This window comes from Panulirus ornatus, chromosome 72, assembly GCF_036320965.1.
Source record: "Panulirus ornatus isolate Po-2019 chromosome 72, ASM3632096v1, whole genome shotgun sequence".
NCBI lineage: Eukaryota > Metazoa > Arthropoda > Malacostraca > Decapoda > Palinuridae > Panulirus > Panulirus ornatus.
In genome coordinates this window covers 1,020,611-1,040,951 of record NC_092295.1, presented here as the reverse complement: position 1 = coordinate 1,040,951, position 20,341 = coordinate 1,020,611, and the positions used below count along the sequence as shown (strand labels likewise).

The following is a 20,341-nucleotide window of genomic DNA, read 5'->3' as shown; positions in this document are numbered from 1 at the left end:
AATGGTAAATAACAGCTGCATAAGTTTGTTGAGTATTCATGGCAAGCTGTGCAGAAGTGTAGTAATGAAGAGGCTGGTGGTATGTGGTTCCAGGAGTGGTACAGGATGTAAGAATCAGGTGTTTGCTTTGAGGAATTTGTGTAAGCAACACTTACAACAAAAATGAATATATGTATGCGGCATTAAAGGATCTGAAGAAAGTATATGATATGGCTGATAGAGATGCTCTGTGGAAAGTTTTATGAATATTCATTATGGAAGGGATGCTACCTTTAGCAGTGAGGAATTTTCATCAAGTGTGTGTGTGTGTGTGTGTGTGTGTGTGTGTGTGTGTGTGTGTGTGTGTGTGTGTGTGTGTGTGAGCAGGGAGAGAGGAGAATGAGTGGTTCCATGTGGTGGCAGACACTATGTGACCATGGCTACATAATTTGCTTATATGGACTGGGTGGTTAGGGAGGTCTATGCAAGGCTCTTAGAGAGAGAGGCAAGCCTGCAGTCTTTGGGTGAGAGGGCCTGGGAGGTGAGTCAGTTGCTGTTTGGTGATAATGTGGTCCTGGTGGCATATTCAAGTGAGAAACTGCAAAAGCTGGTTTCTGAGTTTGAAAGTCTTTGAAATCAGAAAGTTAGGAGAGAATGTGAATAATAGCAAGGTTTAGCAAAGGAGACAGGTTAGGTGGAGCATGAGTTTGAACAGGATGAACATGGAGAAAGTGGAGTGTTCTCGCTACCTGGTAGTAGACATGGCAGTAAATAGAACAAAAGGAGATGATCTGAGTTACAGGGTGGGTGAGGGGGGGTAAGGTTTACGTGAGTTTACATGAGAAAGACAGACAACAGGATGCCTGATTGGCTCATGAATGGGTTATCTGGTAAGAAAAAAAAAAAGGAAAGTGCTTTGGTGAAAACAGAATATATTTTCATCACCTTCTATTGTGTAAAATAAACTGAGGCAAAGTATCTGCAGTGGATGGGATTGCAGATGAATTTTTCAAGAAAGGGGGTGACAGAGTTTTTGATTGGAGAGTTACGATTTTAAGCGCACATATGGCTCAAGGTGAGATGCCTGAGGACTAGTAGAAAGCATGAAAACTGCCAGTGTAGAGCCAAGGAGGATAAAGCAGAATGTTCAAATTAGAGAAGAATAAGCTTGTTTACTATACCTGGTAAGTTGTATGAAGAGTGGCGATTGAGAGGGTGGTGCAATGCAAGAATCATCAGACTGAGATGGGGAGGTAATATATGGTTTTAGGAGTAGTAGAGAATGTGTGCATCAAGTGATTGCTTTGAAGTATCTGTGTGTGAAATACTTAGAAATACATAAAGGTTTGTAAGTGGCATTTATGGAAAGCATATGATTGGTTGACAGAGATGAATTTAGGATTTCGTTATAAATGTACGCTGTGGGAGAAATGCTACTAAACACATAAAGGAGCTTCTACCAAGGCAGCAAATCAAGGGCATGAGAAGGAAGAGAGGGGGAGAGTAGTTCCATGTGAAGGTGGGTATGCTGCAACCAAGGTTGTTTAATCTGTTTCTGGTTGGGTAGTGAGGGAGGTAAATGCAAAGGGTCTTCAAAAGGCTGACAAGTCTGCAATCTGTTGGGGGTAGAGGGAACTGGGAGGCATGTAAGCTGCTGTTTGCTGATGTTATAGCTCTGGTGGCAGCCTCAAGTAACAAACTGCTGAAGCTGGTGTCTTAGTATGGGTGAGCATGTGTAAGGAAAATGTAGAGATTGCGAATAAAAGTAAAGTTTTAAAGTCTACAAGGAAAGAGAAAAAGTTTGGTTGGAGATGGAGTATGAACAAAGAAAATATGAAGGAACTGGAATGTTTCAGATACTTGGGAGTGGATATGGTAGCAAATGAAATCAAGGGAGCTGAAGCAAACAATACAGTGGGTAAGGTGCTAAGGTCCTGGGTACACTGAGGAGTGTGGGAAAAATCACTGTTTGAAGCCAAAATGGATAATGTTTGATAGTATAGTAGTAGTAGTCTTGACAGCATTGTATGGATGTGAGGCATGGGATCTTGATGAAAATATGAATAAGAGGATGGATACAGTGGAAATGGAATACTCGTGGACAGTATGTGGTGTGAGGTGAGTTGATCATGTTAAAAAAGATAGGGTAAGAGAGGGGTGTGATAGCAAGAAAAGTATGATTCTGAGCTGAAGAGGAGTGCTAAATTGGTTTGAAATTATGGAGAGGGTTTGTGAGGTGAGGCTGACTAAGTAATATATGTGTTAGAGGTGAAGAGAACAGGAACACTTGGGAAATGGAGGACAAGATGGTAGCAAGGAAGGAGGTATGGGTATGCTTTGGGTGATTGGATCCTTCTGTTCAAAAGGGTGTGGGACACACATGGTACAGTGCAAAGTGGAGTGATCTGATATAGAAGGTGCAACATGCTGTCAATGGGCTGAACCAGGACATATGAGGTGGTCAAGGGAAAACGCAGAAAGGTCTGTGAGGCATGGCTGTGATTAAGGAGCTCTAGTTTTAGTGCTTTGCACATGACAGCTACAGAAAAGATGTTCCTGGTGCTATCTCCCTAACATGGGAAAAGGTAAATAAGTATGAAAAATAACAATTGGTGAGAAGTGATTACATGATATAATGGAATACATGAAATCATACCCCCTAAAAAAATAATCAGTGTACTTTGGTGTATTTGAAATTACATAAAAAATTATCATATATTTAATGAAAAGCATCCCTTATACCAGCCCATCAATTCAATATTCTCCTATACCAATGCAGAAGAAAGTATAATATGTTTTGTGGTACTTTCTTCAACAAGATATAGACATAAGAAACAAAAAATCTTTTTCATACGAGGGCAATTTCTGAGGAAATGCAACAAAAGATTTAATTATCATTTCCCTCATCTGGTCCAACAATAAACTGGAGAGAAGAATTTCAAGTCATTACTTTATGAAGTTGATAACTTGCATAGAAAAATATACAGCTGACTTCTAACTTGCATATAATGAATAAGACTGAGTACAAAGATTTAGAAAAGCACCTAGCTCGCATGAAATGAGTAAGGCAAAGTACAAAGCCTTCTGGCTAATAGTCATTAATACAGTTTAAGCTTTAGAAAAGCCCCAGTTTTTCAGAAAATGTGAAAGTTCACAAATTCAAAACATTTGGAGCAATGCATCCAATTTTGCTATTTCACCCTTTCACAGCTGGTTAATATGAAGAATTTTCTTCAAAACAGTCATCTGCTCATCTTTGTTACCATACTTCCTGACTTAGTCTTTCGCCCTTATCTTCCATCCCCAACTAAACTTATTCTAGTCACCTATCAAATGCAACCTTACTGTCACTTTTCTAAATCTATTCTCTCCTTGCGTTCAGACTACCTCAGCACAGTATCTTTAGAATACTGCACTTTCTATTCCCATTCTTACCATAACAATCCCATTTCAATACCAATTCTTTGCTTTAAAAACTCTTATTTAGAAAGGAAGTGTGTCTAAAAGATACACTTCCTTTCTTATTCATACCTACCATCACAAACAACTCCAATTTTTAATATGCCATTCATTCATCCTTGCAATGAAAACAATGAAAACCCTACTGGTACCCTTGAGGTGAACAAGACAGTTACTGCAAGCCATCAGCTACGTATATGTGTTCATGTTAATCAGAGATTTGTAACATTGTTTTTGGGCTTACATTTCTTCTTTTTAAGCGAATTTATTCATGATTTCTGTACAATACCACATACACCAAACAACAAATCTTGTACCAACATCATCAATATAGGGAGATTTTTGAGATGCACACTACCACTAGCATATACTGTAAATGCTTATAATAATCATAAATTTGCAGTGCTCTTTTTGGTCTTACATTTTTTACAATGTCATGAGTGACAGCAATATAATATGAAGCAACTAATAAGATTTATATGAGCAATACCATTACAGAAAGTTCTTTGAGATGTTCAGTACCATCAGAGCATGAACATTTATGCTATAAGCAATGGTTCCCAAACCTAGGGTCGCGAATCATATGAGGGTTGCAAGGATTTTCCTTAGGGTTGTACTGCATAAGGTCTCAGGAAGAATCATTTTGCAAAAAGTTATGAAATATTATCATTATCATTATCATTATTAAACTTGATCACTGTTGCCCACATCAGCAAGGTAGCACCAGGAAACACATGAAAAAAGATCAATCCAATCATATACACATATATACATACATGCATATACTCTTACATATACATATCAACTTATATACATATACATACACATGCATATATATATACACATGTAAACATATTCATACTCGCCTCCACTCCCGGTGCCACCTTGCCCCACAGAAAACAGCATCTCCATCCCCTGTGTCAGTGAGGTAATGCCAGGAAACAGATGAAAAAAGGCCACATCTGTGCACACTCAGTCTCTAGCTGTCATGTGTAATGCACCAAAACCATAGCCCCCTCTCCACATCCAGGCCCCACAGAATTTTCCATGGTTTACCCTATGTTTCAAATGTCCTGGTTCAGTCCATTGACAGCACGTTGAACCCAATATACTACGTCATTCCAATTCACTCTATTCTGTGCACGCCTTTCACTCACCTGCATGTTCAGACCCTGATCCCTCATATCTTTTTCACTCTGTCCTTCCACCTTCAATTTGGTCTCCCACTTCTCCTTGTTCCCTCCACCTCTGACACACAAATCCTCTTTGTCAACCTTTCCAAACTCATTCTCTCCATATGTCTAAATTATCATTACGTAATGAAACTGTGTTAAGACGAATTACATGAAATATTGGCAAAATCAAAAGAGCTGCAAAAAAAGCCTCCATATATACTTGACACATGTTCAAGTCAGTCATGTCTAATACTCGCACTAACATGCCCCATCACCTAGCATGAACATGAAGCCCAATGCTTGTCCCTTAATACCGATGTTGCTACGTCTGACAATTCAATAGCACAATGGAGCAGGTTTAAATCTTAGTTATTACAAAATAAGTAAATTTCTGCCTCCATATTACTTGTTAAAGCTATGAAGATGATGTACTGATGTGGAGCAGTGCCTGTTCTGAGGATGAATGATTGTAATTCATAGCCTTGAACAGGAAGATGTGGTCACTAGCAAGAATATGCATGACTGAACAGGAAAATGGTGCCATTTCCCATTCAAGGGTATATAACCATATATATTTCCCATGTGTCGGTTATATTCCCTGGTTTTTGTAATTCGAGCCTACATAAATGTGTTGTGTTTGTGAACAACATAGTGTTTGAACACTCACATTTATCCCCTTTGCCTTTGTACAATGGCACTATGCATGCAATCCACCAATCCTCAGGCACTTCACCATGATCCATATATACAATGAATATCCTTACCAACCAATCAACAACACAGTCACCCCCTTTTCTAATAAATTCCACTGCAATGCCATCCAATCCTGCCACCTTGCTGGATTTCATCTTCCGCAAAGCATTCACTACCTCTTCTCTCTTTACCAAACCATTCTCCCGGACCCCTCTCACTTTGCACACCACCCTGACCAAAACATCCTACACCTGCCACTCCATCATCAAACACATTCTACAAACCTTCAAAATACTCACTCCATCTCCTTACTTCATCACTACTTGTTATTACCTCACCATTTGCCCCCTTCACCAGTGCTCCCATTTGTTCTCTTATCTTACGCACATTATTTACCTCCTTGCAAAATATCTTTTTATTCTCATTTAAATCCAATGATACTCTCTCACCTCAGCTCTCATTTGCCCTCTTTTTCACCTCTTGCACCTTTCTCTTCAACTCCTGCTGCTTTCTTTTATACATCTCCTAATCAATAGCACTACTTCCCTGCAAGTATTGTCCAAATGCCTCTCTTTTCTCTTTCACTAACAACCTTACTTCTCCATCCCACCACTCACTACCCTTTCTAATCTGTCCACCTCCCACCTTTCTCATGCCACATGCATCTTTTGCTCAGGCTGTCACTGCTTCCCTAAATACATCCCATTCCTCCCCCTCTCCCCTCACTTCATTTGCTCTCACATTTTGCCATTCTACACTCGATCTCTCCTGGTACTTCCTCACATAAGTCTCCTTTCCAAGCTTGCTTACTCTCACCACTATCTTCTCTGCAACATTCTCTCTTCTTTTCTAGAAGCCTCCACAAATCTTCACCCTCGCCTCCACAAGGTAGTGATTAGACATTCCTCCAGCTGCCCCTCTAAGCACATCAACATCCAAAAGTTTCTTTTACACACCTATCAATTAACACATAATTTAATAATGCCCTTTGACTACCTCTCCAACTCACACACGTATATTTATGTATACCTCTCTTTTCAAACCAGGTATTCCCAATCACCAGTCCTTTTTCAGCACACAAATCCACAAGCTCTTCGCCATTTCCCTTTACATACTGAACACCATATGTACACCAATTATACCCTCAACTGTTTGCATTTAAATCACCCATCACTATAACCCAGTCTCGTGCATCAAAGCTGCTAACACACTCACTCAGCTGCCCCCAAAATACTTGTCTCTCATGAACCTTCTTCTCATGACCAGGTGCACAGGCACCAAAAATCATCCGTCTCTCTCCATCCACTTTCAGTTTTTCCCACATCAATCTAGAATTTACTTTCTTGCACTCTATCACATACTTCCACAACTTCTGCTTCAGGAGTAGTGCTACTCCTTCCTTGGCTCTTGTCTTCTCACTAACCCCCTGACTTTACTTCCAAGACTTTCCCAAACTACTCTTCCCCTTTACCCATGAGCTTTGTTTCACTCAGAGCCAAAACATCCAGGTTTCTTTCCTCAAACATACTACCTATCTCTCCTTTCTTCTCATCTTGGTTACATCCATACACATTCAGACACCCCAATCTAATAATATGTTCATAAATTCAAACCAGTGCAGGATCAACAAGTAAAAAGAAAGCAGTGTTGGGTCTTTCTGAAATTATAATAATGCAGACCATACATTTAGTTAACACAAGCAGTTCTTAGCATAAGAATAGTTGTTCATACTGATCTTTTTCCTTTTACTATGTGAGTAAGACAATCAAAGATCATTTAGAATTTCTATCCTTCAGTCTTCAGTCAAATTGTCTGATGTATGCTTTGACATACATCTGTTGTCTTCTTTGTTATCTTTCAGGTAAAGAAAGAGGCACTATTCACACAGATATAAATTGAAAAATCAACAAAACTGCTTTTGAAAAAGAAATATTGGCTCAGTTTCATTACATGTTCAATAAATTAAAGAAATTACAATAATGTCATAGTTCATGTCAATAACCCAGGATGAGAATTCTGCTTAAGAGACAGTTATGAAATTATGTTAACACATTTATGCAAAAAAGTAAAAATGCTTTTAATTCGTCAAATTATCAACTTACTTGTATATTGGGCATGGTTAAGCGACCACGAACATCGGTTGTTCCTGGAGGCATAGGACGATTTCCCTCTCTTATCCAGCGAACAGGTGCTCTAACTGAACCTTCATCACGACACTGGAACACCACTTCTTGACCTACCACATATATTCTACTGTTAAAAACATATTTGTGGACAAAACTCTATGTTACAAAGAATAGTTACATTTCCATCTTTCTTGTATTCATACATAAATGCTTCTCCTGATTTGGCAATAGCAAGTCGATGTTAACTTCAAAAATGTTACAATATAATATGCTACTTTAAGAATTACCAAAGTAAAGGATTTCACTAGCTAATCACTAATTGATTTTTTTTAACAAAGAAGAGTTATATACTTAATTCATTCATATCCACTGAAGTTATATATCAGATGGAACTCACTGATTAAAAGCAAATAATGAAGCATTATCACTATGAAGATAATCAGAAATATGAATTTCAAAATTATAGGTAAATATTATATCATGCTCTTATGAAAGATTTGTCTTTCTTAATTTCATGTACACAAACAGAAAATAAGGATTCCACATTCCTCAAGCATTATAACTTCTAAAAGTAATGTTGCACCTATTTTCTAGTATTTCATCATATCTTGTGCACACTATGAAGACTAACATATGCAAGGAAAATGAGTCTGCAAAAGTACACAAGCAGAACTGTAACCAAATCATTTGGGTTTGTGCTGTTTATCCAAGATATCCAAATAAGAAGTGACTGCATAAACAACAAGAATAATAACATTTTGAAACATAAGATTCATCTTCCATGAAAAAATGACAATTTTGTATTTCTATTACATCTCCACATACAATGTCAAAGTGAATTTTCTAAAATAATCAAACACATATCAAAGCAATTGCTACTAAAATAATAAAACATAATCTTTAGTACACCTATCTGTAATCAATGCTATGTCAGCCTTCTTCTGTTAAGATCGCGAGCTAACTTAAACAGAAAGTTTCTCAAAGATATCCACAAATAATAAAAACTTAACAGCATTGCTCAGAAAATCTAGCGAAGAATTCTGCCTTTTGGCTTTGGTACTTGTGGAGCAATCTGACATTAACTCTGATCTCTCCTAAAAACTTTATCCACTAATCTGATGCTATGCAGCTATTTCTCGATTAAAGTTATCTTCAGTTTCTACTTTTAAAGAATGACAACATATGTTTCTACCATTATCTAGGCAGCACAACATTTGGCAAGCCAGATGATCTTTCAACTACTGTTTGGTCATTAGTAACTCAAGGTTGGGAGGTTGTTATGTTATAACTAAGCTTTGGAATACTTTATCCTCTTAAATCTTTCCTAATAACTATGACCTATAACTTAAAGACAAATAGTTCACTTCACCATAAACTCTAAAGTTACTCTTTTCCCATACCTTTTTTTATCTTAATTTTTTTTTTGTCTTTCATGGCTTGAATTAATGAGGTCCTCTGTGTCTGGACCCTTTATTTTAAATGTTTAGAGACAGTGTGTGTGAGATCAGTTGTTACAATAAAGAAAGACATGCATACTGTCGCCTCCACAAAGCAATTCAGAGGGGAAAGAAGAATGAAGGAAGCATAAAATATGTTACTGTATAAGCACAAGAAAATTAATACACAAATAAATTGGGAAACAACAAAATCTGAATAAGTGTGAACTTCAAACTTATAGAATAGGCATCTATAATTATAGAGCTCCAGTGGGAGAAAGGGTGAGCTCAAAAGTTCTCCCATGTCAGTGCTTCTTTTGGTATTTGAGGCTAATTTCTATGAATATCTTTATTAAAGTATAAATAAACATCTTTAAGAATGAATTACTAGTAGTAAATTTTGGACTGTATCCTGCAGCTCATATAAGTAATGGTGCCCCATAATTTTCAGTGTTCAAAGAGATACATCATTTCAAAATAAGCATGGTAAGATGAGATTCTGAACAAAACTGTTTTCTGTACATGGGTTATGAGCAACAAACTACAACATTAGATATGATATGAAACCCCAGTTTAGCAAAATTAATTCCAATAAAAAGTGCATGTATGCACCTAATCCACTCCTTGTAAATGGGGACACTGTTGAATTTAACGGACATATCATACCAAACTTCTTCAAAACACAGTGCTTTAATCATTCGCTTATTCTGATATCATATCGATTTGTCTTGCATGGGGAAAAGTTACTACAACTATAAAGTGCTCATAATTTCTACATATACCCATAATCATTTCCATCTCATATTATACTGTTTCATTTTCAGTAAAACACTTTTTTGTTCATGCTACAATAATCTTCTCAACCTTCACAACTATGATCAACAGACATACAGCTCTTAGATTCAACATTATCAAACAAATTATAGCCTGTTCACAAGCTGCCATGGATATAGTACATCAGTCATGTTTTCCCACAATATGAAATATACAGGTATGTCCAAAGTTTCCCCAAGTTTCAAGCAAGATGTCCATTAACAAATGTTTTCTCTATGCCTGTTACCATTACCTTCTGCACATTACATTACTGCATACATTTCATTTGTGGCTATTCAATATTATTTTTCTTATTATCATACTTAGTTGCTGTCTCCCGCGCCAGCGAGACAGCGCAAGGAAACAGACGAAAGAATGGCCCAACCCACCCACATACACATGCACATACATAAACACCAACACATGCACATATACATACCTATACATTTCAATGTATACATATATATACATACACAGACATATATATATATATACACATATAAATATTCATACTTGCTGCCTTCATCCATTCCCGTCACCACCCTCCCACACATGAAACAGCATCTCCCTCCCCCTGTGTATGTGTGAGTTAGAGCTAGGAAAAGACAACAAAGGCCACATTCTTTGACACTCAGTCTCTAGCTGTCATGTGTAATGCATCAAAACCACAGCTCCCTTTCCATATCCACACCCCACAAAACTTTCCATGGTTTACCCCAAACGCTTCACATGCCCTGGTTCAATCCACTGACAGCACATCAACCCCAGTATACCACATCATTCCAATTCACTCTATTCCTTGCATGCCTTTCACCCTTCTGTATGTTCAGGCCCCGATCGCTCAAAATCTTCTTCACTACATCTTTCCACCTCCAATTTGGTCTCCCACTTCTTTTCGTTCCCTCTTCCTCTGACACATATATCCTCTTTGTCAATCTTTCCTCACTCATTCACTCCATGTGACCAAACCATTTCAATACACCCTCTTCTGCTCTCTCAACCACAATCTTTTTATTTCCACACATCTCTCTTACCCTTTCATTACTTTCTCAATCAAACCACCTCACACCACATATTTTCCTCAAACATTTCATTTCCAACACATCCATCCTCCTCTGCACAACTCTATCTATAGCCCATGCCTCACATCCATATAACACATCCTTCAATGCTTCCAGAACCTTTGCCCCATCCCCCATCCTGTGACTCACTTCTGCTTCCATGGTCCCATCCACTGCTAAATCCACTCCCAGATATCTAAAACACTTTACTTCCTCCAGTTTTTCTCCATTCAAGCTTACCTCCCAATTAACTTGTCCCTCAACCCTACTGAACCTAATAACCTTGCTCTTATTCACATTTACTCTCAGCTTTCTTCTTTCACATGCTATACCAAATTCAGTCACCAACTTCTTGAGTTTCTCACCTGAATCAGCCACCAGCGCTGTATTATCAGTGAACAACAACTGACTCACTTCCCAAGCTCTCTTATCCACAACAGACTCCATACTTGCCCCTCTCTCCAAAACTCTTGCATTCATCTCCCTAACAACCCCATCCATAAACAAATTAAACAACCACAGAGACATCATGCACCCCTACCACAACCAACATTCACTGAGAACCAATCACTTTCCTCTCTTCCTACTCGTACACATGCCTTAGATCCTTGGTAAAATCTTTTCACTGCTTCTAGCAACTTACCTACCACACCATATACTCTTAATGCCTTCTACAAAGTATCTCTATCAACTCTATCATATGCCATCTCCAGAGCCATAAATGCGACATACAAATCCATCTGTTTTTTTAAGTATTTCTCACATACATTCTTCAAAGCAAACACCTGATCCACACATCCTCTAGCACTTCTGAAACCACACTGCTCTTCCCCAATCTGATGCTCTGTACATGCCTTTACCCTCTCAATTAATACCCTCCCATATAATTTCCCAGGAATACTTATGAAACTCATACCTCTGTAATTTAAACACTAACCTTTATCCCCTTTGCCTTTGAACAATGGCACTATGCATGTATTCCACCAATCCTCAGGCTTTTCACCAAGAACCATACATACGCTGAATATCCTTACCAACCAGTCAACAACACAGTCAATATTGTACCCGTTAATTAATTCTCCTTTTTTTGCTGTACTCAGGCCCATCACAAGGATTTTCAAGAGTAGGGTCTTTTTTATTTCCAAGGTGGATTTTGGGAGGCAGTGTGTGCGCATATTTTACCAATTATTCACAATAAAGCACACAATACTACATTTCAAACTATAAGTTAGTTAAATGATGATCTTTAGGCTCAATAGCTTGTCTAGACCATCAGAGGTACAATTTGGCAATACCTAGAGAGTTACAATATTTCCATTATGAGATATAGAGTATATATAGAGTATTGGGCTTGGTACCTACTACATTCACTTTGCTTTCTCCTATTAATCACATGTTCACTGCTCCCTTACAAATTTCCATATATTCTGTGGCCAATATACATCTCATTTCAACTACAGATGCAAAAATTCAAAAGCAGACCCAGGGAAAAGGCTCTATGTCAGAGTGATATGAATGGATGGGTGGAGGCAATAGGTGGATGTGGGCCCCAAAAACAAATGAAAGGAATATTACTTCATGATATGTATAAATTACAAAAGGAATATGAATCATTTTTATAGGTTTACTTTCATTTGAATGAAATCAGTCATTGAAATGTCTGAAATAAGGAGGAATAAAAACTCATCAAAGAGAATGACCAATTACTTTAGTTGAGGAACAAGAGTAAAGCAGAGGTCTGTGTGAATAATGAGTGTGACTATATAGTATAATATTCCACCATGGAAAGTATGAGGATTGAGGTAGTGAATAAATACAGGCAAGAGCTTCTGAATCTTATTCCTCAAACGTTATTGCTTATGCAGAAGCCTCTTCCAAGAGATTAAGAAAGACACTTATATATCTGCAATTCCTCACCTCACTGGTTGTCACACCATATTCCCACCTGATGCCCTCCTCCAACATTCCACTACCACCCCCTTTGTTGCCATTTCAGCCCATCATACAAAACTCTTCCTGTGATTGGTTACTTTTCCTATCATATGTGGGGTGCTTCCAAGGCTTTCCTTACCAATTTATTCAATCTTTTATGCATCATTTCAGCTCCTTGCCACCTTGATAAATGGCTATACTTTTCTGTGTTGACAAGGGCATTTGATGTCCTATCCTGCAATGTTGGTGTCTTCCCAATTCATCCTGTCATAATGAAAGCCTGGGCTAATACCATCCTGTTCAGTACCATAATTTGTCTTTCATGCCTTAAGAGCAAGCTTCTTCTAGCACCTTAATGTACTGTTTTCAATTCATTTTAGTAACCTTAGGTATGAAGTACAACCCTCCCCTACCCAATGCACCACTAAGCAACCCCAGATCATTGCACTATCTAGATGTTTCACCATCTTCACTGTGAAAGTGGTTTTACCAGTTGGCACCCTCCAGTCTCTTTACCATACTCTGCCTTATGCCAATGTTGCTCATTTCAGTCCTTGTATTTCTAAGCAAATGTGAGTCATTTGCATTTCGTTTCCTTCAAAAGAAGGGGTCTGGCAGCTGGTTTCCTGGAGGGAATGTGATGGTCCTTTTACTGACAATGTTGAATGGTTCTTTGAGAGACATTTCCTTAAAGTTCTGGGTGGATTTTCTAAAGTTTGGTCTCTGAAATGCACAACTATTCCAATATTTCTTGTATCAGGGGGTTACCTGTAGATCTAGAAGTCTTCCTTGGGTGACAAGGGAAGGGTTTTGGTGGTAAGGTGATGTTTTCAGGGAGGTCATGAATGCTGGCAAGAAGCCACCTGACTGCACATTCTGAGCATCCAGAGCACCTAGAAATCACGAGTGCCAAAATTTTCTTGCATCAAGGAAACAATTTGAGCTCTCTTTCCTCCTTACAAAGAAGGAAAGGGTGGAAGATATACAGCTCCAGAAGCAAAGTTCCCAAAATGAAGTGGATGCCATGATGAGTAAGGAAAGAAAATCATTCCCTGGAGATAGCCTAAGGCAAACGGAGGCAAGTTGCTGGTGCTCACTCCATTAGAAACATTAGTCTCAGCGAACAGATATATGATGATCTCATCATGAAAGCATCATATGCTTGCACCCACAATAAACTTTAGCCACGTACTGCCTTTGAAAATATATGGGTAACAGAAGTTCTTTTTGGCAAACACCGTAGTCATCAAGTATTCTTGCCTGTGGTAGAAAAACTGAAAATAATCTTACTGACTTTAAAAGGATACTTTGCAATAATCTGAGTAAACTAAATCATATATATATTAAGTTTTGTATTTAACTGGTAAAGCGATGCAAAACTTGTGTAGCAGAGTTGGTATTAGAAGAATGAGTTGAGTAAAGAACAATGATGTGAGAAATATACTGCATAAGATGAAGAAAGATATTCAAAGATATAGCTACACAAAACTAGGAGGTAGTGCAACTAATGTATGCAAGGTAAGCATAAGTATGTTATTGTTATAAATACTTTGATGAAATTCATGTCAGCCTCATCAAGACCACAGTAAAAGAAGGTATTACAAATACATAAAGGGGTTGCATTACAACATATTCAAGCTCATTGAAGTAATCCTTAAATACTTAACAATAAGGAATAATACAGGCTTCTGCAAAAGTAGGATGCATAAGAAGTATCAAGCTCTTGATACCTAACCATGTGAACCACAATTTAAAAATTTGAATAATTCAACCATAACTCATACAATGTATATAATTCTCCCCTCAAACTACTTCCTAATCTAGATACAACATAAGAATATTTCATATAACTTACACTACTCATAAAAAAGTACATCAATCATACAAGAGGTATGAGTTAAACACTTACATGCATGACAGAGACAAGTAAAATAAATATCTATTGCCTTACCTTCTGGAACTTTTGAAAGCATTAAACAGAACAGACTCATCAATTCACTCTTGAGAAATATGATGCTTAAGGTTTTTACTGCATGATACACAAACTCAATTCAAAATATTTATTAACAAGTTGGTACATATGCTCTAAAATGACAAACAAAAAATATATCATAATCATAAATTAGAGGAATTATTTTTTGTAAAACATGATTCCCACTCACACCCTAAACATCATATTTTCACAATCATCTTAGTACTAATAAAATACTCAGAAAAGTATGTGTTATATATAAGAAGGAGTCAAGCGGTGAGTGCTCATCCTCCTCAAAGGCTCTGATTGGGGTGTCTGAATGTGTGTAGATGTAATCAAGATGAGAAGAAAGGAGAGATAAGTAGTATGTTTGAGGAAAGGAACCTGGATGTTTTGGCTCTGAGTGAAATGAAGCTTAAGGGTAAAGGGAAGAGTGGTTTGGGAATGTCTTGGGGTTGGTGAAAGGAGAAGAGCAAAGGTAGCAGGAGTTGTGGAGGTATGTAATGGAGTGTAAGAAAGTAAATTCTAGATTGATGTGGGTAAACCTGAAAGTGGATGGAGAAAGATGGGTGATTATTGGTGCTTATGCACCTGGTTATGAGAAGAAATATCATGAGAGGCAAGTGTTTTGGGAGCAGCTGAATGAGTGTGTTAGCAGCTTTGATACACAAGACCAGGTTATAGTGATGGGTGATTTGAATGCGAAAATGAGTAATGTGGCAGTTGAGGGTAAAATTGGTGTACATGGGGTGTTCAGCGTTTTAAATGGAAATGGCGAAGAACTTGTGAATTTGTGTGCTGAAAAAGGACTGGTGAATGGGAATATCTGGTTTAAAAAGCGAGATATACGTAAGCATACGTATGTGAGTACGAAAGATGGTCAAAGGGCATTATTGGATTACGTATTAATTGATAGGTGTGTAAAAGAGAGACTTTTGGATGTTATTGTGCAGAGAGGGGCAGCTGGAGGGATGTCTGATCACTATCTTGTGGAGGCGAAGGTGAAGATTTGTAGAGGTTTCCAGAAAAGTAGAGAATGTTGGGGAGAAGAGCATGGTGAGAGTAAGTAAGCTTGGAAAGGAGACTTGTGTGAGGAAGTACCTGGAGAGATTGAGTGTAGAATGGCAAAAGAAGAGAGCAAATGATGTGGGAGAGTAGGGGAGGAAGCAGTGATGGTTTGTGCAAAAAATGCACGTGGCAAGAGAAAGGTGGGAGGTGGGAAGATTAGAAAGTGTAGTGAGCGGTGGGATGAAGAAGTAAGATTTTTAGTGAAAGAGAAGAGACAGGCATTTAGACGATTTTTTGTGAGGAAGTAGTACAAATGACTGGGAGATGTATAAAAGAAAGTGGCAGGAGGTCAAGAGAAAGGTGCAAGAGGTGAGAAAGAGGGCAAATGAGAGCTGGAGTGAGAGAGTATCATTAAATTTGAGGGATGATAAAAAGATGTTTAGGAAGGAGGTACATAACGTGCATTAGATAAGAGAACAAATGGGAACATCAGTGAAGGGGGTTTAGTGGGGAGGTAATAACAAGTAGTGATGAAGTGAGAAGGATATGGAGTGAGTAACTTGAAGGTTTGTTGAATGTTTTTGATGATAGAGTTGCAAAAATAGGGTGTTTTGGTCAGGGTGGTGTGCAAAGTAAGAGGGTCAGGGAGAACGGTTTGGTAAACATGGGAAGAGGTAGAGAATGCTTTGCGGAACATGAAAGCCAGCAAGGCGGTGGGTTTGGATGGTATTGCAAGAATTCACTGGAAAGGGGGTGATTGTGTTGTTGATTGGTTGGTAAGGATATTCAATGTATGTATGGATCATGATGAACTGCCTGAAGATTGGTGGAATGCATGCATAGTGCCATTGTACAAAGGCAAAGGGGACAAAGGTGAGTGGTCAAACTACAAAGGCATAAGTTTGTTGAGTATTCCTGGGAATTTATATGGGAGGGTATTGATTGAGAGGGTGAAGGCATGTACAGAGCATCAGATTGGGTAAGAGCAGTGTGGTTTCAGAAGTGAGAAATACTTAGAAAAACAGGTGGATTTGTATGTAGCATTTATGGATCTTGAGAGGGCATATGATAGGGTTGACAGAGATACTTTGTGGAAGGTTTTAAGAGTACATGATGGGGGAGGCAAGTTGCTAGAAGCAGTGAAAAGTTTTTACCAAGGATGTAAGGCATGTATATAAGTAGGAAGAGAGGAGAGTGATGAGTGATTGGTTTCCAGTGAATGTCGGTTTGCAGCACGGGTGTGTGATGTCCCTAATGTTGTTTAATTTGTTTATGGATGGGGTAGTTAGGCAGGTAAATGCAAGAGTTTTGGAGAGATGGGCAAGTATTCAGTCTGTTGTGGATGAGAGGGCCTTGGAAGTGAATCAGTTGTTGTTCGCTGATGATACAGCTTTGGTGGCTGATTTAAGTGAGAAACTGCAGAGGTTGGTGACTGAGTTTGGTAAAGTGTGTGAAACAAGAAAGTTGAGAGTAAATGTGAATAAAAGCAAGGTTATTAGGTTCAGTAGGGTTGAGGGACAAGTTAATTGGGAGGTAAGTTTGAATAACAAAAAGTTGGAGGAAGTGAAGTGGATTAGATATCTGGGAGTGGACTTAGGAGTGGATGGAACCATGAAAGTGGAAGTGAGTCACAGGGTGGGGGAGGGGGTGAAGGTTCTGGGAGCAATGAAGAATGTGTGGAAGGAGAGAACGTTATCTCAGAGAGCAAAAATGGGTATGTATGAAGCAACAGTAGTTCTAACAATGTTATATGGTTGTAAGGCATTGGCGATAGATAGAGTTGTACGGAGAAGGGTGGATATGTTGGAAATTAAATGTCTGAGGACAATATGTGGTGTGAGGTGGTTTGATCGAGCAAGTAATGAAAGAGCAAGAGAGATGTGTGGAAATAAAAAGTGTGTGGTTGAGAGAGCAGAAGAGGGTGTGTTGAAATGGTTTGGACATATAGAGGGAATGAGTGAGGAAAGATTGACAAAGAGGATATATGTGGTGTCAGAGGTGAAGGGAACAAGGAGAAGCAGGAGCTCAAATTGGAGGTGGAAGGACGGAGTGAAAAAGATTTTGAGTGATCAGGGCCTGATCATACAGGACGGTGAGAGGTGTGCAAAGAATAGAATGAGTTGGAATGAAATGGTATATTGGGGTTGACGTACTGTCAGTGGACTAAACCAGGGCATGTGAAGTGTCTGGGGTAAACCATGGAAAGGTCTGTGGGGCCTGGATGTGGATAGGAAGCTGTGGGTTCAGTACATTACACATGACAGCTAGGGACTGAGTGTGAACGAGTGGGGCCTTTTTTATCTGTTTTTCTGGTGCTACCTCACTGAAGTGGGGGTAGCAATGCTATTTCCTGTGTGGCGGGGTATCAGCAGGAATGGATGAAGGCAAGCAAGTATGAATATGTATGTGTGTATATATTATGTCTGCGTATATGTATGTGTATTTCATTTATTCATTATACTTAGTCGCTGTCTCCTGCGTTAGGGAGGTAGCGCAAGTAAACAGATGAAAGAATGGCCCAACACACCTACATACACATGTATATACATAAACGCCCACTCACACACATATACATACCTATACATTTCAACACATACATACACAGACATATACACACTCCGCCACACATGAAATGGCATCCCCCTCCCCCCGCGTGCATGGGGTAGCACTAGGAACAGACAAAAAAGGCCACATTTGTTCACACTCAGTCTCTAGCTGTCATGTGTAATGCACTGAAACCACAGCTCCCTTTCTACATCCAGGCCCCAAAAACTTTCCATGGTTTACCTCTGACACTTCACATGCCCTGATTCAATCCATTGATAGCACATCGACCGCAGTATACAACATCGTTCCAATTCACTCTATTCCTTGCATGCATCTCATCTCCTGGATGTTCAGGTCCCGATCGCTCAAAATCTCTTTCACTCCATTTGGTTTCCTCCTTCTCCTTGTCCCTTCACCTCTGACACATGTATCCTCTTTGTCAATCTTTCCTCACGCATTCTCTCCATATGTCCAAACCATTTCAACACACCCTCTTCTACTCTCTCAACCATACTCCTTTTATTTCCACACATCTCTCTTACCCTTACATTACTTACTCGATCAAACCACCTCACATCACATATTGTCCTCAAACATCTCATTTCCAACACATCCAACCTCCTCTGAACAACCCTATCTACAGCCCATGCCTCGCAACCATATAACATTGTTGGAATTACTATTCCTTGAAACATATATATATATATATATATATATATATATATATATATATATATATATATTTACGACACGAAAAATATGGGTTGGGCCATTTCTTTCGTCTGTTTCCTTGCGCTACCTCGCAAACGCGGGAGACAGCGACAAAGCAAAATAATAAAAAATAAATATAATATATATATTTACAATTTTCTGCATTAGTTCCATATACAAAAAAGATATGGCCTCATCTGCTCATATCCACTCTTTATCAGTCATTTGTAATGCACTGAGGCCATGGCCCATCTATCCAAAATCAGGCCCAACCTTTTCCATGGTTTCCTCTAACACTTTACATGCCTTGGTTTAGTCCATAGATATCATGTCCCTCCCTATACACCACACTGCTCCAGTGCACTCTATCTTAAGCACATCCCACATCCTCCAGAATGTTCAGGCCCAGTGCACTCAAAACTCAGACACCTCATCATGACCTATACATTCCTTAAAATTCTTAATTAATCAGTGAACAACTTAGATACCTCCTTTCTTGAGAAATAAGACTGCAATCCCATCCACCCTACCATACTTCATTTTAAGCAAAGCTTTCACCACCTCTTGTCTTTATACCAATCCACTTGCTAAGACTATCACTTCAAATGCCTCGCTGACCCTAACGCCCTACACCTTCCACACATATCAAATAAATTCAACAAACCTTTAATATATTCATTCCATTTCTCTTTAGCTTAATTCTCCCTGTTGCCACCTCCCCATTTGTCCCCTTCACTTATGTTCTAAAATTTGTTTATATTTTTTTCTCATATTATCAATCTCCTTCCAAAACATTTTCCGAGTCTCCCTTGAGTTTGATGATGCTCACTCATCCCAACTCTCATTTGCCTTCTTTCTCAGCCCTTGCACCTTCCTTCTGACCTCCTGCCACTTTCCCTTGTACATCTTTCAATCACTTGCATGCCTTCCTTGCAAGTAATACCCATAAACCTTTCCTTTATTTCACTTGTAACTTCATCATCCCACCACTCATCATTCTCTCTGAAATATTCACTTCCTAAATGTGCACATAGCACTGCTTCCCTTTATATCTCCTACTTTTAACCCACTTCCCTAGCTTCATTTACTTTCATCTTCTGCCATTCTACACTCAATTTCTCCTGGGATCTCTTCACACAAGCCTCGTTAAAAGTTCACCCATTTTCACCACACTCTTCCCATCCATGTCATTTCCTCTGTATTAAAAGACTACAAAGTTTCATGCTTGCCTTTACCAGGTAATGATCAGACTTCCCATCAGCTGCCCCTCTCAACAAATTCACATCCAAGAGTCTCTTTCCCATACTTATCAACTAATATATCAATATAATCCAGTAATGCTTCTTTACCATCTCTCAAACTCTCCCACACGTATTTATGTATGTCCTTTTTACATGCCAGGTATTCCCCAAACCCAGCCAATTTTCAG

The 20,341-nt window shown here is 38.7% G+C and overlaps 1 protein-coding gene across 2 annotated transcripts in view; it reads right to left on the bottom strand.

The window, feature by feature from the left end:
* Positions 1-20,341, bottom strand: part of LOC139748046 (uncharacterized) — a 538,085-nt gene that overhangs the window by 34,664 nt on the left and 483,080 nt on the right. For both annotated transcript variants that reach the window (XM_071660616.1, XM_071660617.1), the window contains one exon: positions 7,409-7,542. In XM_071660616.1, the coding sequence (XP_071516717.1) occupies positions 7,409-7,542 (134 nt within the window). The remainder of the gene's footprint in view (positions 1-7,408; positions 7,543-20,341) is intronic.